This window comes from Porites lutea, chromosome 5 (genome assembly GCF_958299795.1).
Source record: "Porites lutea chromosome 5, jaPorLute2.1, whole genome shotgun sequence".
Taxonomy (NCBI): Eukaryota; Metazoa; Cnidaria; class Anthozoa; order Scleractinia; family Poritidae; genus Porites; species Porites lutea.
Genome location: NC_133205.1, coordinates 15,242,270 through 15,264,769, shown reverse-complemented (window position 1 = coordinate 15,264,769; position 22,500 = coordinate 15,242,270). Strand labels below are relative to the sequence as shown.

Below are 22,500 nucleotides of genomic sequence, written 5' to 3'. Positions count from 1 at the left end.
TAAAATGTGAAAGCTACAATATGTATAGCCTGCGAAAACATCTGTTCCTCCTCTCTCTATAGAAAAACATTCAATATCTGTTTTCATTTTGCAGGAACACAAACTACAAATAGATTCTTTGTTCGAGTTTGGTTTTTACCAATATGAAAAATAAGACCAACTGAAGTCAAACTAGCCTCCAACTAGGCTAGTTGCCAATTCAAGATACGGGAAATAATTTATGTTATTGCAAGTTTTCTTTTTTCTACTCACTTGTTTTGACAACAGTAATGTTAATTCATTTATTGATACGAAGTCAGTGTCACATAAAACTGCTTAACTGTTTGAAATCCGGTTTGGTCGTTTTTGGTCCATAACTACCCATGCGTATTATCCTTCCATTTAAGCTACTAAGATGGTAATTAGCAAAATAAGCGAGGATAGATCTTTCCACTGGTGCCTCACTTAGAAAATTTTGACCAATCCTAACAGAGTTACAGACAAAAAACAAGCAATATTTGGCGAAAAATTTCACTGCCAATTTTGCTATTTACCTGCTACTCGTTGCAGACTAAATTTGTCCCTTTCTTGGAAAGAAAGGCAGTCAAAATTGCATGTGAAAGAAAGACGATAAGGTGGGCAACAAAACTGGCTATAAAAAGAAAGAAAGGCAAAGGGAAAGAGAAGAGAGCGAGAAAAAAGATCGAAGTAGATCCGCTATGCGCGAAAAACAAAAAAGCTGTTTAAAATTACATTCAATTAGCAGAAAATTATCATGGTTCTTCAGTATTAGTGTTGGAAATCTCTTTCTTATCCATTTCTATGCTAACTCACTGCTAACTGGCCGACAAACTGTTCAAAAAATATTTGGTCAAAATGTGGTTTTTCCCTCATAACTGGCCTTCGCCAAAGGGTTAAAAAAATTGAACAATTGTTCAATTCTTTTCTTTTCTGGTCACTTTATTATTCGCCGTTCCCTGTATATATTTTGTGTCCTTTTTTATTTAAATGTTGTGTCCTGTACAATTCTAAACAGTTGAACTAATTTTAATTTAACAAGTATTATAAATGAATAAACCTTTTACCACGGCAAATGGGGGCAGTGCAAGTTATCGGTCTTTGCCAAAATAAATACTAGATGGGGATTATCCATGGATACGTCAAAAAGAACAAAGAAAGTGCCCGTAACATTTTAACGTGGTACTAACTTAGCAAGGGTTTTTGCTACCCAAAGCAAGAAAGCCATTCTTTGCTAAATTATCCGAATCTACAAACAACATATAGTGGGAATTTAACCTTTAATTATACCACGCTAAACGTTTACCATGTTGTTATGTGTAACCGCACTTGATATTTACTGACTTGCTCTTAGGTCCTGTCCAGTTCTACCCGGATGTTTTTGAAAACAAATGGATTTTTTCTCCGTTTTAGCCTTTCGTCCACAAGCACACTGAAACAGCATTTTCGGGCACCAAAAACGCAGGTTTTCGAGAACAGTCCCAAGTGGAATTTTTGTTAAAAAACGCCGGCGTATCGTTTTCGTGTGGACGGGAGAAAACGAACGGAGGTTTCTTTTCAAACAATGATGTCATAAGTCATACAGCGCATGCCCTGTAAGAGATTCTATCCTACCATCGTCTTAGCGTTTCCGTGTGGACGGGCGAGAATGATTTGTATACACTATGTGTGGATGCGTTTTTTTTTTGGAAGAATAGCTCCGTTTTCGAAATATCTGGCTACCAGTACACAGGGTTTTAACTAGCGATGTTTCAAAAACAATAGTTACAGTGGCACCATTTCCATCAAAGATACTCTGTAGTGTAGAGCTGTACACCATATGCAATAAACTGTTCATTCCCTATAACACGAACTGTGTGCGACACAGATAAATGATAACCACTAGGATTGGACCAAGACTAATAAATAAGAAGTCAAATGAATGTCACATTACATGAAACGTTATTTAGTAACACTGTCCGTGACAAAAGTAGCAGTGCCAGTGACAAAGCTAGCAGGGCAAATTGTTAAGTGTGCACACTACTGTATTATTTTTTCTGCGATTAATTCTGTTATGAAATCAGATACTCACCACCCCAAGACTTGTCAGTGTATCCACCAAATACGTAGCTACCAACTTGGACGATGGTTACAGTGGGACCCTTTCCATCACAGTTGCTGTGGAATGTTGATGCCGCCCAACCATCTGTCTTAGCGTGCCAACACCTCACAAACCTGCTGCAACCTGGATTCTGAAGGACTGGGTCTAAATAGGAATTCAACTGGCCAAGGTACTTGCTATCAAGGCTGCCAAGAATACTGGATGAACTGAGAGCACCTGAAAATATAAAGAAAAAATCGAAGAAACAAACAAAACGTTTGCTATAGTTATATTCATGTGGTCCAGGAACCATAATCATGGTAGGAAACCGTAACTGGATACCTTTTCCACTGATGGGGTTAGTTAGTTCCCGGGGGGGGGGGGGTACTCCTGAAAATTCTTGGTGGGGGTGTGCCTCCTGGTTCTCCAAATCATGACCCTATTTCAAACTAATAAATGTCCTTTTTTGCACCAGTTTCAAGACATGGCCTCTAAAATCCAAACCCGTTTTTAAACCTGGAGGTGGTCATTAAACGCAACATTACATGTTTACATAAAACAGAACTTATGTCATCATTGCTGAGATTAAAATCGCAACAAAAGATTTCTTAAAATCCGCTTCGAATTCGTATTTTACACTTTCTTTCTTATTCTTTTGGAATTAAAACGACGAACACATTGATACACAACCGTAGTTCTGTCGTAAACCATACCCGATTCCAGACCAAAATGGCCAAAATCTATACCCGTTTTAAGACCAAACGGCGCAAAAACCCTACCCATTTGGGAGTGCCCCCCCGGGGGCTGGTTCCATCGAAATAGCCAAAAGTGCTATTGTTAGCACTAATTATGCCATACCGTGTGACACTCGCACGCATTTTTTGCAGGGCGCCGCACAAAGGATAAAAAAACAATATGGCGTCGGAAATTCCCTCGTTAGGAGACACCGAAGTAAGACTTTGCGACTGGTAAGAATTTCTCTTTTAATCAGTGCCATACAAAGAGTTTTGCGTTTTTTCTCGGGAAATTTATTTTATAAAAGCAATAGAAAACTTTTTTCCTGTGTTTGTATAGCGAAGCGCGGGGGCCATAAATCGATGGAAAAAAACGAGGATCCGTAGACGGACCGCAAAAACGCAAAAACAAGGCTAATAAGATGTTTATTATATGGCTTCTTCCAGTTTCGGAGACCGGGAACAAGTGAAGGACGCGCGATTTGACAGTCATTTGACAGGCGTCAAGAAAGAAAGTTTTTATTGGCTCACGAAAACAACAGCACACAACAAAGGGTTTCCGAGAAACTGAAAACAAATTCGCCATGTTGAAAAAGTTTATTGGGTCAAAACTAAGAGCGCTGTAAGTTTTAGCACTTTAATGTAACGCTGGAGTATTTTGGAAACCGGGCACTGTGAATTTGGCACTGTGTCTTTCTCGAAGTCGTTTCCATCTTTCCTCCGTTGGTCCTTGTAAAAAAAAAAACACCACAAAAGGCAAAGAAGATTTTCAAGGTACGTTTGTTGTCATTGTCAAAGATTCGCTGGTTAATTTTTTTGGGAAAACCTCTCGAATTTCTGCCAGTGCATTCTCGTCTTCAACCGTGATCTGCGTTAAAATTTTCAAACACGGACCATATTTTCTTCCACGGAAAGGTTATGATTCAGTTTCTACATCAGCTTTGTTCTCGTTCGAACAAACCTAGGTTAAAATCTGGAAAGGCAAAGTCAACATCCCAGTCCTCAGGGTTTACAGACATATTTTTAAGTATATTCGGTCAAAACTAAGAGCACTGTAAGTATTCACTCGCCAATGTGACGCTGGAGTCTTTTGAAAACTGGACATTGTGTCTGGCTCGGAGTCGCTTCTATCTTTCTTTCGTTGGTCTTTGGAAAACCACTGCAAATAACAAAGAAGCTCGTCAAGATGATCGGGTGCGGGCATGTTTGTTATAATATTTGTCGAAGGAATTACTCATTTTCTCTTAGGAAAAACATCTCGAATCTCTGTCAGTCGATTTTCGTGTTCTGAACTGTGTACTACGATAAAATTTTCAAACACTGACTAGAATCCTCTTCGATAAGATTACGAGTTAGTTTCTTCATCGCCTTCGTTCACAAATAAACACAGTTTAAAATGTTGAAGGACAAAGTCAAAATCTAAGTCCTCAAGGTTGATAGAATTTGAACCTTTTTTTCCGAGGTAAAGAGATCTAGAGCTCCGAAATGAGCATTTTCTTTGCAATTTTGGTCCGTATAGCAAGTTACGGACCGCAAATTGACCAATCGAATGGCGAAAACAGACTCAGCCATATGTTCTTAAGCTTTTGTTATATTCCTCAAACAGTGTGTAACTTTAACACGGTAGAAAACACCATAGAAATGACTTGTAACAGACCTTTCTTAACTTCAGTGAAGGTAACAGTCTCCAACTTAAAGACTCCTGCATTTACTGCAACACATATGTAATTCCCTTTATCGCTCATTGTAATTTCTCGTATGACCAAAGAACCATTGATCTGATGACTACGCCCAACGGGCAGTTGCCATCCTTGTTTTTTCCACCTGATGACTGGTTGTGGATCACCAGAAGCGCTGCAGTTTAACTTCAAGCTTCCACCAACCCACGCAACAACTGTAGCAGGTGGTTTAACAGTGAATCGTGGAGGAGAAACAACAACTAAGAGAGTTTTTTTTTCAACGCGTCCCAATAGGTTTGATGCTGAACAGACGTAAAAGTCAGAATCATCTTTACGAAGATGAAGAATTTGTAATGCACTGTTGTTGTACTTCACTCTTTCTTGGGGTAATTGACCGGATGACTTTCTCCATGAGACCACGGGCGCAGGATACCCAGTCACGTGACAGGATGGGAGAGTATAATTACTTCCTTCAATAGTGTGATGAGGTCCCGAATAAAGGGAAACATGAGGGTGAACTGCAAAGAAAATTACTTTAATTGTGAAATTTTGGAAACTAGAATAAGTATCAAATATGATGAGATCTGAACAATACCGAAACAAATTCATCACTAGTTTGAACTAAAGCCTAGACAGAAGTGCTCAAACCACAGCAAAACGACTTTAAATAAAAAAAACTCCGAATTCTCTGTGAAAAGGAAGAAAACCAGGAAATGGTGTTCTATTTTTAACGTCACTCGATGCTTATCTCGGAAAGAGTTTTCTGTGATATATACTAGGGACTCAAAGGCCGTTCCTACTTCGAAAACACAAGTCGTGAAAATTGTGGAAATATGCACTTGACAGAGGAAGTTCACCCCTTTTCTTTGACTTGCATAAATAAAATGAGATGCCAATTGTCCCTAAGACACCAAGAAAGCAGTGTTCAGTATAAAAAGTGAGATTATACAATGTAAAAGATAATATCGATCACCGCAGCTATAGCCGTAGCTTTCCCAGTTACCAAAAGAGAGCCTGAAAAATATCAATCTTGAAAGTTCGAACATTTGACATCAGTGACAGATAAGCAGCTCCCGGTTCCGATTGGCTTGTTAGCTCAATTGGTAGAGCGCTTCTAAATTTTTCAGACTTTAATTTTCCCAACTAAAAAACGTGCGTCTATAACCGCTATAACCTTCCTTACGTTGAATTATTCGTTCTACAGCTTCAATAAATTTTTATATATTTTAGAGCACTCATTGACTAAAGTAAGAGGGTCTCAATGGGGTGGTGGCTTTTACGGTTATCGGCTAAAATTTTGGCTCTTTTACGGCTATCGGTTAATTTTTTTCAGTTACGGTTAACAAAAAAGTTAAAAATTAACTTCTTTTGTTTCAAAAAGTTAAATATTAATTAACCTGCGTTTTTTGTATCTTCAAATCAAAATAAAGGTCTTCGGATCATCTCGGGATGAAACAAGCTATTCTTTTGAAAAATTTTAAAATTTGATAGATCATACTTTTTGTAAAGTATTTCACTTCTAATATTATTTTACACACAGAAATGTCAATAGTCAATTTAAAAATAATCTTTGTGAAAAAGCAAAAGCGGACACGCAAATGCCCAAGTCAAGGCCGGGGCGCGACATTCATTATAACAGAAATGGCCGTTTTCATACCAGAGACGGATTATTCGTGTGAGACGGGTTATCCGTTTGATGATTCGCGTCAGATAGGTAATACTTATTAATTTGAAACTGTAATAGTTTTAATTTTGAATGAACAATCCACCTGACTTTATCCGTCAGTTCCGACGGACAGTTTGAAGACGGGATTATCCGTTCCAGATAGTCTGTGTACAGCCGCCCCTCCCCTCAGAAAAATCGGAGAAGGGCGACTGTAAACAGGCTAGTCTCAGACAGATAATCCATTTCTAGCTCTAGCTTGAAAACGGCCAATAACAAAATTCCCGTGTCCAGTGTTTTTAATGATAGCGAAGGACTGTAGGAACAACAATGACACCATCACCACTAGCAGGCCTCATTATTCCGGGCGGCTAATGCATTTCGGGTCACGTGGTCCGAGCGAGTTCACCACCGAAATGCTTTGACCGAGATTGCGTGAGAAGACGCCGTAGCGTCAGAGAAAAACAGGGAATTGTTGTTTTACAAACAGTGACATTTCTGCGTGTTGTTTCACTAGTCTTTTGAGGGCACGACCTCCTGAAAATCACAAATATTAATCCTTAGCAAGAAGCCTCACTTTCGCTATGGAAAAAATTATAGTTCCCCGAGAGAGTGGCGGAAATGGAGCCTAGGTCTTGGTCAACACCTAAAAGGCGCTGCGCCTAACGTGCGTACGGAGTCACACTAGCCGGGAAATAAAAAACGCAACCATAAGTGAGTTTAGTACCTTCATTAAAAGTAGCAAATCTAGGGAACAGTTTCTTTTACGGTTAACTCTTTTTCACTCTATTTACGGCTAACGGTTAAAATTTTTCAATTTTTACGGCTATCGACTAAATTTTTGGCCGTTTTACGCCTATCGGTTAACCCCATTGAGACCCTCAAGTAAATGGAAAGGAAAAAGTCTTCAGCATTTTAATGTGTCGGAGGCTTCTATTGCTGCAACCTAGTTTGAGAAAAAAAAAAAACAAGGAAGGTGTGAATAGTTCTGCGTAGTGTTCGTATTATTTTTAAATAACAAAAGACGACCTTCTATCCATACAATCGCCCAAGTCACAACAAACTTACCATTTACCACAAGTTGTACCACTGCATGCGCCTTTCCAAAGATATTGACCGCTGAACAGTTATATTTCCCGGCGTCAAATCCCGTCACCTTTTTAACAGCAGCTTTCCTCTTGACACCACTGAGGGACTTATTTGTGACAAACTATTCAGTTTACTCCATTTTAGTGCAGGTTTAGGATTACCACTCACTGAACACTGAAACGAGGCTGATCCACCTTCGTTAGTTGTCAGTGTTTTAGGGGATACTGCAACAACAGGAGCTGAAATCGATTCACCATGTTCTCCTTTAGCTCCCGGCATGCCTGCAGGTCCCATCTCTCCTTTCTGTCCCTTGAGTCCAGCATCACCCTTCGGACCCACAGGTCCCATGATTCCTTGCTTGCCGCTCTTTCCAGATGATCCCATGATACCTTGGTCTCCTTTCTGTCCTCTTTTTCCACGGGGCCCTTTCTTCCCCCTCGGACCTGGTGGCCCGGGAGGGCCTGGGAGACACGAGCCACTTTGCGATAATGAGTGGTGCTGTTTTAACTCTGACAAAATTTTAAGCATTGTTGCTTCTACGTTTTTATTTCCCTTCTTGTTCTTGATATTATCAGCATTGCGCCTTTCCCTTTGATGCTTATCGGAATGAGCGTCTGAAAATGCAACATTAATCTGTTCCATCACTGTCAGCAAAAAAAAAGTCGGGCACCAAACCATTTACTGGCCTTCGGATTCAGCCGTGTCTCCTCGCTCCTTGCCGCTAGGTGACGTCTGCGACTCAGCGACAGAAATTCCATACTGATGACGTAAACTCTGTCCAACGTAGAAGTTACGTTGTTTTTGCTTTTGTTTATGAATGACAGAAAAAAAGACAAAAGGCCACAAATGTCAAATGCAAACGGGATGAATCTACTTAAAAACAGTCAAGATTCGTGCAATATATTCTTTTTTAGAAGAAACATCGAGGCTCGTTCACGGAAAAACACGAAACTTTACCACAATCGACCAGGAGAAACAACAAATCGAAGAAATTTCCAGTTGGGACTCCATGACGACCAGATTTGTTATGTAAGCATTAATTTGCGTCATCAATATAGAATTTCTGTCGCTGAGGCGTAGACGTCCCTTGGGGCGAGGAGCGAAGAGAGACTGCTGTATTCGCTGGCTAATAATTTACAAGCATTTTTGTTTAAGGCAAATGCCTTATACCATAATTATTCAGAGCTGTATCACTACATTTTTCCTACATTCTTGTCTATTACCTTCCCTTCCTCTTTCACTTAAATAATAAAGAAGTAGTGATTGATTATCTTACAATTGTTTATTGGGGTACTGTATACCCCTTGATAGTCTTAAACGAAGCTTAATGATCATCAATAAAAGTTTTGAAAATGAAGAAATGATCGTCGCAGTGAACGCAATTTATGCAATTGCGTAAAGAAGCCTGAAAAAATTCAGGACTTCAACGGGGTTCGAACCCGTGACCTCGCGATTACCGGTGCGATGCTCTACCAACTGAGCTATGAAGCCAGTTCATATATGATTTATTTCATATATCATTAACACTCATTTCTTTCAAGGGAACATTTGAACCCACAATTGACCTGCTCACAACGTCAGTGGCTTCATAGCTTAGTTGGTAGAGCATCGCACCGGTAATCGCGAGGTCACGAGTTCAAACCCCGTTGAAGTACTGAATTTTTTTTCAGGCTTCTTTACGCAGTTGCAAAAATTGCGTTCACTGCGACGATCATTTCTTTATTTTCATTTCATTTCCGCAGTTCTTATATGATTTATTTCATATATCATTAACACTCATTTCTTTCACGGGAACATATGAACCCACAATTGACCTGCTCCCAACGTCAGTGGCTTCATAGCTCAGTTGGTAGAGCATCGCACTGGCAGTTCATATATGATTTATTTCATATATCATTAACAATAAAAGTTTTTTTATGTAGAAGTGATGAGAAAAGAATTTTTAGCAAGCGTTGATAAGCGTACCCAGGTCAGTTCAGTTGAAATCTTTTTTAGGAAATTTTCTGCAAAACAGGCAAGACTCGCTCAGTCTTACGCCTGCGATGCTAACAGCGATTGAAAAGATATCAGTACAGGATAGTTTCCGGTCAGACTCGAATGTTCCTCGACGCGGCCTAATGTTGTTGCTGTTTTGTGTTTTTGTTTTTTTTAATGCTTTTCTCCCAACGCTATTTTGCAGAAGCTTAAGAGCCAATGTCTGTAATTTTAGAGAATCGGTTGACAGTCGTGAATTTTTGAATTTCTCCATATTTTGCCCAAATAATCTCTATAGTACACTAATTTCAAAAATCACGTTAAAACTTGTAACAGCTTTTATTTTTTCAGAAATCAGGCAAAGTTTGAAAAACTCTAAATCGGCGCTCTTTCGAGTATGAAATTAGCGAAAATTGAGCATTTTCTTCGCGCTCGTACATAAAAACGGAATAATATCTCTAGATAAAATCAAGTCAAAAAACAGACACACATTTTTACTTTATGATTCAGCAGTTAACTTTAAATAAACCGTTTTAAACTGTGACTGTACCGGCCGCAAGAAGAAACACGGTCTCGGCACTTTTCAAAAATGGCAAATTTGACCTAATTTCAACATCGTAAAAACCTAGTTGGTACACAGAATTTCAATATGAGACAAGAACTGTATTGAAGTATATCCTTAGCTGATGTTTGTGTTAACGCAGTTCAAATCACAGTTAGCAGAGGGAAATATTGTCCAAATGCTCGCTTGCTATAGTTTTAATCGTATTGAAACCTTAAAATCAGAAAAGTTATTTACTTACCTGAATTTAAATGCTAGACGGGGTCACAGTACCGGTAACTAAATTCTACATCACGGCAGAATCGAAGTTAAGTTTGTATTTGTTTTCAATCTGTCAACACGAGGGAAGATGACATTCCGGAAGTGCGAGACGCGTAACGCGCCGGAAAAGAAATTCCTGGTATAAGTGTTTTACGGTGCAAGTCTTTGTTGTATGTTCGTATAGCATCTCGCACATATTTAAACTTGGTTTGTGGCGCCTGTGGCCCCAGTAATGCTGATTGTTTTGCGATCATAGAAAAGATGTCGTAATTCACTTGGTATGCTCCTGACTTGTTAGTCACGTGAGTATGTAGGGCAATAACCAAACATCGAACAGAGTACCATATGCTAATGATAAAAGTAAGGTTTTCTGCATTTACGTTAGGTGATCTTTGTTTGAGCCACTTAACTGGCGCATGAAAGTAAGAGTTTTTCCTCACCACCTCTAAATGTTTGGTTCCGTGTAGCGGTGCAACAAAAATCACGTGGTACTGTTCTAGATCAACCTACTGGCTGCTCATAGAGTGGTCCATAAAGGCACATTGATTGATGACTCTGTATGGCCTGAACTGAAAATGATATACGACCAAGGTGCAGCTTTTACACTCCTCTTTCGTTTCGAAAATAGACGAGCACGCGAGCGAAGCGAGCGCCGGAGAGAGAGCCCCTTGCTCTACTGGTCAATAAATCCCCCGCGGCTTTTATTTTCATACGCGAACTAGACGATCGCTAATGAAAAAGTAGAGGGTCTGTGAACAGGCTACGAAGGTGCTTGCTATTATTTTAGTGAACTTTACAAGAGGTCTCAGGTGATTATGCTAACGTCATGAAAAGTCTACTTTAGGGAGGGAGGAGGAGATGGGTGGGCTGGTTGGGAATGGGTTCTCCATTAGGATCAACCCTACAAATACAACAATTCATGTCTTTATCACTACATTTAGAGCTAGCAGACTTTGTTTGATCCACAAAATTGGCGCATAAAAATAAAAGTTTTTCCTCACCACCGCTAAATGTTTGGTTCCGGGTGGCGGAGAACAAATCACGTTGTACCGTTCCAGAACAGCCTACTGGCCATGCTGGCTGCTCATTTAAAAGGGGTCCGTAAAGGCACATTAATTGATGACTCTGTGCGGCCTGAAGAAAATTATATACGCAGACGCACGTTTTCTGAGCGACAAAGGTACTGCCTTTACACTTCTTTTTCTTTTCCAAAATGGCCACGGACTTCTCTCCTCGCTCCTCGCCGCTAGGCGGTCGTTTTTGCCTGAGAGATACCACTACGAAGGAGTTTTAGCACACAAGTCACTGCAGGTGCAGACCTAGGAAAAGGGCATTCTCCATCTGAAATTTTAAAAAAGAAATGAAAGGCTGTTTTTTAGCCTTTTCCCTCTTTTCTCCGCAACGTATTTGGTTAAAAGATAGTAAGTAAAATGGCTGAGGCATTTTTTTCATTTACGCGACGGATTTTGACGTTATGAAAAAGAACTTGTCAGCGAATTGGTTTATTTTCTAGCCTGCGAACAAGTGCGGGGGGTGGTGGCGGACAGAGCCAGGTGACTATTCCTTTTTTCAGGCGGGAACTAGCAGTACGTGCATTCTGGTCTAACCCCATACTGTGTAGACTGGCCTTTAAGGGCCTCTGTTCGGTGGGCGAGGGATCAGATAATGTACAATTCGTCAACAGCAGGTTAAGGTCTCGCCAGAGGATGCCCTTGCTGCAGAGGAGCAAAGCAATTCTTCTTTCACTAATTTAAACATGTTAAATACTTGTATTTCGCTCATCAAATGTGTCCATTGTCCAATGTCGATTTGTGATTTTTCAGGAATGTTCTTTTGCGGAGCATTGGCCAATTTTCTTTAACCAGTTCCACTCGTTTCCATTTCCCTGCTCTACCTTCATGTTGCATATGGCGTACGTGTGTACCTAAATCCCTCAATTCATACTGAGGTGATCGATAAAGAAGTCTATACGCGAAGCGGGGTTAAAGGAACAGTATCCTATTACTGCGCATGCACCAAACTTTGATTTTTGGACAGGATGTCGCGAAATCAAAAGATGCGAGGAGAGTAAGAGAATCTTGAAAAATCCGTTTGCAACGCGCTTGGCCGGGTTCAATACGACACTAAAACTTCTCAGGATTATAGATCAATGATATATTGTTCCTGTTAAGTTTCTATTTGGGCAAAATCTGGATGTTTTGTCGTTACTTTTATTGCCGTTGGCCGGAGGACCAAAAGATTTGAAGCACTTTGATGCAGATTGAAGGCTTATTTCTTCTGCTAGCTTCCATACAAGCTCAGATAATTGTGAAAGGAATACGCAGAAATGAAACAGCAACAATAAAGACTGTAACAAAGAAACCGTTGAGACATTGATGTGACTGAGGAGATCTTGAGGAGGGGAGCTTCGTGATGCAGACCGTCGTTTTGCAACGACGCGTTAGTAAACTTTTCAATGAATCTCCCTACGGCCGACAAAATCGAACAAACAGGCGCTACACGTTTTGAAAAACTAGTAACATGAATCATAATATCATTCTATCATAATATCAGACTAACCTTTGTGATGATTCATAGCGTTGAGATTGCATTTTTATTTATGTCTCTCAAACGTTTGAGGCTAGAACGCGAGCAAATGAGGCAGATATTACTGGACTTGGAGCGATTGACCTCTGACACGAGTTTCAGATTAGAAAATATGTTTTTATAGCGAGCGGAACGAGATTTTCGGGTCGCGAGGCGGCCCAGCTAGCGATAAAATCGCGATGAGTCTTCGAACCGCGAGCCAAATTTTTATATAAGACGAAAGATTTCTTCGAAAGTCTAAAATATTACTTGAGAATATAAACAACAAATCTCTGTCGGCGGTGCGGTCCGGAAGGAAATCTTGTCGAGTCAATTTGACAGTTCTATTGTCTTTTGAAGAAAAAACAGATGACACTCGCGCGTGCGCATAATCGGGACGCTGTCCCTTTAAGATTAGTTTATCACAAGCAAAGGCTCAGAAGGCTAAGTGCAAATAAAAGAAAAGTAGTGTGAAAAGTTTTGCAGACCCGGTTTACTCTATTTTTTTCTTTCTCTACTTGAGTTTCGGCTGGTGACATCCTAAAATCAAGTTTAGTTCCACATGTTTTGGGAATATAAAGTATAAAACTGAAAAAAACAGTGTTAATTGTCATTTTATTTTTTCCTGACACTCGTGCGATGATTTATCCTTATCTGTACGGTTGCGTGACCAGACTCAAATTACACGCGGGCTTCATCACTCATCACAGCGTTTAGTCCGAGGCTAAACGACGGAAGATTTCAGTAAACTGCGGCCACTTGCAGTTGAAACGACTGTGGTAAGTAAATCTTAGAGATCTCGAATCCCATTTAGAGCTAGGACGCCGTTTCTAGCGGCTTTATTTTAGGTTCAGAAACTCGAGGTCAATATTTACACTCAATGAGAACTTTACAGCGTTGTCTTTTTCAGCTACTTGCGTGCAATCCAATGCAGTGTTAGTCTACTTAACAGTTCTTTTTTATAACCATCAAATTGAAAAGCGTTTTTCAAAAGATTTTAAGAGCCTCCCGTAATGAGTACCTTGTAAAAGAAGCTAAGTTAGCAAAAACTTTTGTGTGCCTACACCGTCGCGGCTAGCTTGTTTTCAGCGTTCCAACGTGCGAAACTACCCAGCACGTTTTGGAGTCTCAGCGACGCACTTTTATAATGCCGCCAAAAAATTTTTAACACAAGAAACGGCAATTGATGTGCTTTAAAAAAGTGTTTGTTTCATGTTGAAATTCCATGTATCAATTGTTTTTTTCGATGGTGAAGTTAGGTCAAATTTGCCATTTTTGAAACACAGTCACATTTAAACAGCTTATCTAAAGATAATTGCAGAATTATCAAGTACAAGTCTGTGTTTTCCTTGTGACTTGATTTCATTAAGAGATATCGTCCCGTTTTTATGTACGAGCGCGAAGAAAATGCTTAATTTTCGCTAATTTCATACTCGAAAGAGCGCCGATTTGGCTTTTTTTAAACTTTGCGGAAAAAATAAAAAAGCCGTTACAAGTTTTAATGTGATTTTTGACATAAGTGTACTATAGAGATTATGTGGGCAAAATATGAAGAAATTAAAAAAATTCACGACTGTCAACCGATTCTCGAAAATTACAGACGTTGGCTCTTAAAATTTGTCAACATTTGATTCTTTTTTTAATTCGAAATGTAACACAATAGTTACTGTCGTTCAGGGCATTCCAGAATTCTATGATCCAGATTCCAATATTTCGGAGCGCTCGAGGAGCTGTTAATCAGTAAAGTTTTTCTCATTGTAAAGAATTCTCGTCACTACAACAATATTCTGTTTATACTGAAAGGAAGAGGGACAAAAAAAGACCATACAAGCTTTCATGATAATAGCGAGTTTTACTACCCTAAAAATATCTAGAGAGGGAATTTAAAAGAAATTAATGGGGTTGTCTGGTAAAGATTTTTTTTCGATTTGCCTGAAAGCGGAAATTAAAAATATTTTTTCACTGGCTTAGCTGTGATTTAAATGTATCGTAAAACATGCAGGATTTAATTTTATGTCCACTGAATAACAGTGCGCCCGATAGTTAGGAAGGTCGATCAATATGTAACTGCAAGATTTAACATCCAAGACTTCCGGGTCTTAAAAGACGACGTTTCTTAATATAATGATATTGACGATATTCATTTAGTAAAATACCTAAAAAACGAAATTTTTTCATATTTTGCTTTCGTTAAGAGAGAGGATCTAAGATCTATTACAAAATAAGCAGAAGCAACATTCTGTGTAATTTGCCGCGATAGAAGCGCCAGGTTGGCATACAGACTACAAGCCACACTGTGGGTCTTTTAGATAGATCTCTGTGGAATTAACAGATTTAAATCTAGGATTAAAGACACAATAACCGTCAGTATGCCCAACCTGTACATCAGATTTAAGCGCGGATTTTATAGAGAGGAGAAGTCGTTACGTCACATTGCCATGGTAGCAAAATTTCTGGATGACAACAAAGCGAAAACGTCACTTAAAAAGTGAATTCGCACGGTTTGAAACTTCATCGATCTTATTCAATTTCATGTAACTTGTAGAATCTTGGCGAAATTGTCTGGGGTTGAATCCGAAAGGAATGTATCGAGTTAGTAAAAGAAAATTAAAAGAAATTTCTTGTTCTGTGTTCACCAACTCCATAAAGCGGGCGCGTGAAATTAGAAATTCAAGTCGCAGACCTGCAACGACGGCTGAGAAGTGTACCAAAAACTGTGATACACGTGCAAAGTTGTTGTTTTGCTAAAATAAACCGATTTCTTTTTTACCAGTCTCGTTGCCGTCGCTGTCGTTGTTCCTTAAGCTCCCCATTGTTGTGATCCAGAAATGTTGCTACCATGATAACGTGACGTCTCACTTCTTCTCTCTATTGATGGCTTGTTTAGCTCGGTATCAGATGAACATTAACGTATTTGTGGTTCGGCAGTCAGGATAAACCAGAACATAGTTATTATAGTGGAGTTGTTAAGAAACCCGTTAGACTCCTTTGTTATATGTTTTTGTCAGCTTTTTCGGACCTGGGACGTGCACAACGTTTAATTGCGTTCCCATCATTTTGAACTTACTGACCAATAGAAACATCGCCTTAATTTATTCAGTCACAAGAATTTGTGAACAAAAAACAATGGATTGTGCAGGGTCAGAGAGCTTCCAACATAAACTACAGCACCCTTGTTTTGAACTTTGATGTTTGCCGGGCCTCTTCTACTAACTATGACCAGAAGGAGAAAAAAAACATCTTCGCGTCAAGTCATATCTTTCATGGCTGGTTCAGTCCCTTTAGCTCGGCAGTGAATGACTTAGGCCAGGTTTTTAAACGACGCACTTCACATCTGCCAAACTTAATGCATTAATTTTAGTAAATTATTGTTAGGTTACTGAGAATAATGACAGCGAACAGAGTTAAATACGACGTTTGAGACAAATGCCATTATGACTAGAGATACATGTGGCTTTTAAGACTTATTTAACCGGCAGCAGTCAGTACAATAAAAGGCCAAACTATCGTGTTTGTTTAGTAGATGGTGGCTGTGTATGTTGTTTTGAAACGTCGAGTCTTTTTTTTTTAGTAATTTTGTCAAAAACTTACCAGGAGTGATTTCCTTGCTCTTTGTTACGAGATCAAGAATGTTGGTGTGTGATTTAGCCTCTTCGATGCTTTCAAGAGCTTGTATTCTCTTCTTCTGTTCGTTTAGATCCAATTCTACTTGTAGAAAACCGGCGCAGTAAAACACGATCGACAAAACAGAAAGAATTAAGGGAAAGGAAGGCTTTTTCCGTTCTTTCTGAGCAGTCATTTTGTACTGAGTGCCGCTGAAGTCTGTACTCGCGAGTGTTCGGCTACTTTGCTTAAAAACACTCAGTGTTTCAGCTGTTATACGACACCAGCTTCTCAAGTATCGTGCCAGCGTTGTTCTGCTGTTTATGAAACTTCCTTGTTATGTTCTTTGATACAAAGGATAGGTTATCGCTACTTTCGCGCGATCATTTTTCTCAAGTTTTAAGAGATTAGCTGTGGTCTTTATCCGGCGTTTCGACAGCGTCTTGTTAAAAATCAAAATCTGCAAAATGGAACTTCTATGGGAACGATAGGCTTCCGCGGGTATTCTCTTCAAAATAATATATAAGATACTTTTCTTTATCATAATTATAAAGTTTCGACACAATGTGGAGGGGTGCCCGGAAAACTAATACTGAGCAAAGAATTAAGTTCCATAGAGTTAAGTCCCGGAAAACTAAGACCCAGGAAACTAAGACGGAAAACTAAGACCCGGAAAATTAAGTCCCCTGAAAACTAGTCAGACCCGGAATTGTTAAAGCTAGAAACTGGAAATCCAATACCGTGAGAAGTAAGACCGGGAAATAGGGGAAGTAAAGAGCAAATAAGGGAAGTACAAAGCTGTCATACAAATTCTATGAAAAAAAATGTGATGTCTTCAAGAGGTGTCCGGCTTATAGAGAGACAAACAATGTGACTCCAGTACAAGAAACTAAATCCGGACCTATTTGCAAACTGGCGAATGAATAAATATATGTCTTTTGTGCGCAAAACACTGAATTAAAATTGGAGCAATGTAATAGAAAAGTAGGATCATTCTCTCACTGTGCAAACAATCGGCGCTCATTACAAACAAACGTTCACTGCTTAGAGGTCTAAAGGCGTCTTGTGATAGAGTCTGCGAATTGGAATTAGTCTGCAAAATAATAAAAAAGGCAATTTATGGTATACTGTTTTGATGTATTTTTGAGGTATTTTCACTCAATAGAACACTTCTTAAGTGTCCGTTGACGGTTTCAAAAGTGTCTGTTGTCCATTTTAAAGGGTGTGTGTCCTGAGAGAGTATAGATACAGAAAAATAACAAAAAAACGGCAGGAACCAACACCAGGTGTCTGCAACCTTCTAGAGGTGTCTGTTGAGAGAGAGTTGAGTGTATGTCTCTTTTCAAAAATGTAGCGGAAGGAAAGCAACTTTGACAACAATGGAAAAGCACACCGATACTTCTTTACTTCCTCTTTCCTTCTCTGGGTAGTATATACAGAGTGACTGCCCGCTCATTCATGATAATTTATAACAGATATGATGGACATTGGCTGTGAAGGCAAGAGGGGGCAACAAATTTAGTATTGGTACGTGCCGCAAAGATAACATAAAAAATTCTGACCCTATCAAAAATTAAATAAGGAACTTCAACAAGGGATCAACAACAAAAAGGAAATCTTATCTAAGACAGGTACGTCTACGACTAATGGGTTCGTGACTGGGGAAATGTGTGAATCACAATATCTTGACTTTGTCAGACTATTCCAAACTTGCGCACTTCTGAGAAGTCTGTAACTAGTTATAGAACAACCAGGGGTTCTGGGCTAGGGGGAAAAGTGTGACATCATATCTTGACTTTGTCAGATTATTCCATTCTTCCACACCTCTGAGAAGTGTAGAAAGGGGCAGCCAACGACTATTTTCTGTAAAATATCTGTTCGGAGAAGCAAATATTGCCTAGAAACAAAATTTCCAGCTGACTGTTCCATTCATGTAAAAATTTTCGTAAATTCCCTACGATTTTCTGAAGTTTAATTTTTCACATTTCATTCTCCAGGTTAGTCTGTTCTTCGTAGTAAAAAGGAAACCCAAAATTGTCGGATTCAAAAGCTCGATGGAGAGAGGAATTAGAAAAATTCTCACTTTCGTAAAAACTAAATTCCTTCTATCATTTTCGGGGAAGTAATACTGGAGCCCTAATAACTTCGAAGAGACTCAAGTTGCCTTAGGATAACCGAACACTTACAAATTTTATAGCGCCTTTCAGAATTCATTTCTAGATATCTAAAAGTACTCTGGATAGCCTAAAAAATTGTTTTCAATGTATTGAGGAGGAAAGCGTCGTTAGGTACCCCTGTGTAGAACTAAGTAAAGAATGACAAGGGGTTCGTGACTGGGGGAAAAGTGTGACAATATCCGGACTTTGTCAGACTATTAAATACTTCCACACCTCTGAGAAGTGTAGAACTAAGTAAGAAGTGAAGAAAATCTGGATTTCATGGCCAGGGCTGGACATGGCTCTCGTGTGATGCATGGAGGTTTCTTGGTGTTGCGCAAACCATTGTTGGTTCGCTTTTGTGTTGTGGTGTGGGTTTTGTTCAGTGTCTTTTCAATCTTTTGTATCACGTCATTTGGTGATTGCACCCGTCCACAGCACCAAACTAAAGTTTGAAAGGTGGAAATCATTCTGCGGAAATTTTGACCTGAATTCGAAGTCAGCAATCGTCAGACCTTGACCAATTTCGTAGAAAAAAAGTATCAATCCGGTTCGTGATTTCGCGAGGCCCTGCTAGGGGTTTTAGCCTTTTATTTTATTAAAGCTTAAGGACGGTTCCCACTCAGAGAATGGGAAGAATTTTTTCCCAGATAATAACTATGTGAGACAAGTAGGTCATGTCAGGGGCTATTGACATCCAAAACGAAAACTGGGGGTAACCACGCATTTTTCAGAAATAACTGCGCTTCAATATGGAGAAAAACGCTGAAAAGGCATTTTTTAGAAAAATGATAAAAAGTTAATTTTTCCCCAAGGTTTCAAAATAAGCAACAAATGATAACATAACAATTGCTCCTTATACGTCTTTTTTTGAAATATCAGCACAACTGGACAGTTATCAGTAGTTACCTCTCTCCAGGCCTTTGCCTCAAAAATAGCGTAAACGACATTTTCCTCGCAACAAAAACTGATCGTTTGCTGAGTAGGCTTATAACTTTCATTTGGTATAATAAAAAGTAGGGGTTACCACACGTTTTTAGAAGTTATATTGGTTGGTTTCGACCTTAACGTAATCACTTTAGAGCTTATTAACAATTTTTCCCGTCCCCTCCCTGGTCAGTTTCACTATTGTTTCACTCAACGATATCTAAAAGTCAGAGAGAACAACAACCCACGGAAGAGAACAAAAACAGAAAATGAAGCAGGACACTTCATGGACTCTAAGGAAAACAAATTACACTATTTCATTCAACTGGAGCTTCTCCGTCTCAAAGTTTACCAAAAATTTTAGAGAAGAGCAATCTCCAAGTATTAAAGATTACTTCCAGCGCACATAGAGTAGTATGGTGAGCTCAACGGATCCAGGGCTGATACCGTAAACAAACTACTGTACTAAAGTTGAAAATGGTCGACAGGGAGTCTTAGACAGGTACTCCTTCAAGCGTTTGCTTGCCTGTACATGTCCTCAAGATTTTTTGAACTGTAGATGTAATATGGATTGTAAACCTTCTATCGTTTTTTATCATTTTACCGGGTACCTCGATCTAAACTTGTATACATTCAATGAGCTTATATCTGTGCTTTGCGCTATCTCTTTCGGGCTTTGCCAAGGTGCTATATGAGATTAATGATTTGTATAGACTCAAGTTCTATACTTGCTTTACACTTATACATCCATGAGCTCTCTTTGAAAAAAGCTCAATCCTCCGAAGATTTTGAACAAAATGAGTGTAAAAACTATGTACCCTCATATATAAACTGGGCTATAATGATCATTCGTTTTGATTTTTTTTACGGTAGCATTATTCTGTCTGATCATTCACTATTTTTCGTTCCTAAATATTAACTTTAGACTTAACAGTTTCTGTTAAACCTAAGAAAGTCTTAGAATGGAAATAATTTATTTTGCCTTCCATCTTTACTCTTTATTTTGTAAACAGCCAAATGGCAGCTTTGTCTTTATGTCCACATTAGGTGTGACGTGGAAATTGAACCTTCAGAAATACTATCTACACGACAAGCTGCCCAATGAGTCAATAATTTCAATGCTTAGTAATGCCAAAATGCTTAAACAGCAATGAAAATAGATCAAATTTAAAACCTTACAGTCAAGGAGACTTTTGCAGGGGCTGATCAAACAACGTGAAATAGAGTTTAGTTGCAATATTTCGCCTGGCCAATACCAGTCGTCGTCAGGTTTATCGAGATTTCACGAATTTACAGAAATATATATGAAGTAAAATAATGACCGGAAATTACATACAATATGACGTGGTATAGTGTGGCTACTTTAAAAAGACAAGATAACAAAAAAATAAAAGAGACACTATACATAGACACAGTTCATCACGTTTATTAATTCCCAGAGGCTCAGTTGTCTTAGATTTGTTGATAAGGTGGGCTTCACGTGCTTTCCTGAAAGAATCACGTTCATTTTTAAGTTTTTCAATAGGAATCAAAAGCATATGATTGTCGGAGTGATTACTTGTTAGAAAGTGTTCTGAAACTGCAGTATGGATGTAATTACCAGTAGGGTTGAGTATAGGTCGTCTGTGCTCATTAAAACGGTCTATGAGGCGACGTTTAGTTTCTCCAATATATTGTAGACTGCACAGGCGACATGGAATCAAATAGATAACATTGAAAGTTTCACAAGCGATATGAGATTTGATGTGGTGGGTCTCACCTGTGTATCGATTACGGCCATGTTCAATACAGGGACAGGTGGTGCCATTCTTGTTGTTGCACCGAAAGGAACGGGGGGTGGATCGGGAGTTACTGGTATCGGTACTATTAGTTAACTGGGCTCTAACGGGGATGTCGCTAATATTTTTACAACGGATGTTCGAAGCAAGGTGAGTAGTTATAATTCATACAGCTCTTGGATCGGTTGTTTATTTGAAACATTTTACGGGGCTAACTCACTACGGGGAGAACTAGAGAATTAGGGGGCTAATTAGTACGGGACAAACTCACTACGGGGCGAAAACTGGCTTCCGATTGCTGAGATCGCAGCTTCAAAAGTTGCGGACCGCAAAGAAAACGCTTTCATCGTGGGAAAATTGTAAAAAAATACTTTTTATAGCCTGCGTAGCAAGCGTTTCCGTTTGGTTTCGGGGCAAAGAAATACCGAGGAAGGGGACTTTCGGTTTTGACCGCGCGAGAAATGAAACGAGAGCCAAAAAGTGAAAGAGGGGGGAGGGGGAGGGGAAGGAAGGAAACGCTTACAGACAAACCCCTCGATTTTGAAAACCTGCGTTCGCCAGCGAACGCAGCGCCTGATTGGCTCGGCTAGTCGAACAATGTTGACATGTGTCGATCAAAGGTTTGTTTCATACTGAGAGGTCATGTTTGGTACGTGACACGCATATTAATTTTCTGTGGTTATTGTTTATTCTGGTCGGCAAGATTTTCCCTCCAATGCAAGAGCATTTTATTTAACTTCTTTTGAAACACAAAGCTCTTCTCGCGACTTTATAAGGGTTTCAGGTCGTTTTATTGGTCTCCTGGATCTGAATAACTAAAAGCGATTTTCTTTTGTCAGGGAATGCGCTGGTTTCCTGCAATGTTTTGTTATGCTGGGCCCAGCTCGTTAGTGTTTTTTTTTTTTTTTTGCGGGATGTTAAATTCTCTCGGTTAGTGATTTACAGATACAAATTTTGAAGAATGGATTGCACCTTAAACTGAAGCTACATCAACTAGGAAGACCTGCATTGTGACTCAGTCAAAATTTCTGCTTGGTTCTCCACGCGAACTTTCAGCTGCCGGGTTAGCTTTGTTCTAGGATGCTTTTACAAGAGCACTCTAGTTGTCTGTGCCGTGGCGAGAACGGTAAGCCGTTCTGTCTAGCTGATCTAGACTTGAATGCTTGTCACATTTTACCACCTCAAATCCAACTTTCTGGAGGTTTAGAGCTAAAATTTTAAAACTTCATTCACCCCCGCGGTCCTTCCTTTTAGACGGATTAAGAAGACAAATGTACAAAGCCTGCATTGATCGTTCGGATTCATTGATATTTCACCATTAACGCCGTCCAAGCGCTCCAAAATACAAAAAAAAATAATAATTTAGTTACACAAACGCGTCCTCTAAAGTTTATTTCCGCTCCACGGAAGGCCAAACATTTTATTGGCCAAT

At 39.3% G+C, this 22,500-nt stretch overlaps 1 protein-coding gene and 1 pseudogene across 1 annotated transcript in view; both read right to left on the bottom strand.

The window, feature by feature from the left end:
- The window catches only part of LOC140938867 (uncharacterized), a 145,910-nt gene that overhangs the window by 14,320 nt on the left and 109,090 nt on the right, over positions 1–22,500 (bottom strand). Inside the window, exons 8-9 of the mRNA XM_073388393.1 lie at positions 18,291–18,301; positions 2,069–2,314 (exon numbers count right to left, since the gene is read on the bottom strand). Coding sequence (XP_073244494.1) covers positions 2,069–2,314; positions 18,291–18,301 — 257 coding nt within the window. The remainder of the gene's footprint in view (positions 1–2,068; positions 2,315–18,290; positions 18,302–22,500) is intronic.
- On the bottom strand, positions 4,410–16,403 carry LOC140936607 (peroxidasin-like; annotated as a pseudogene).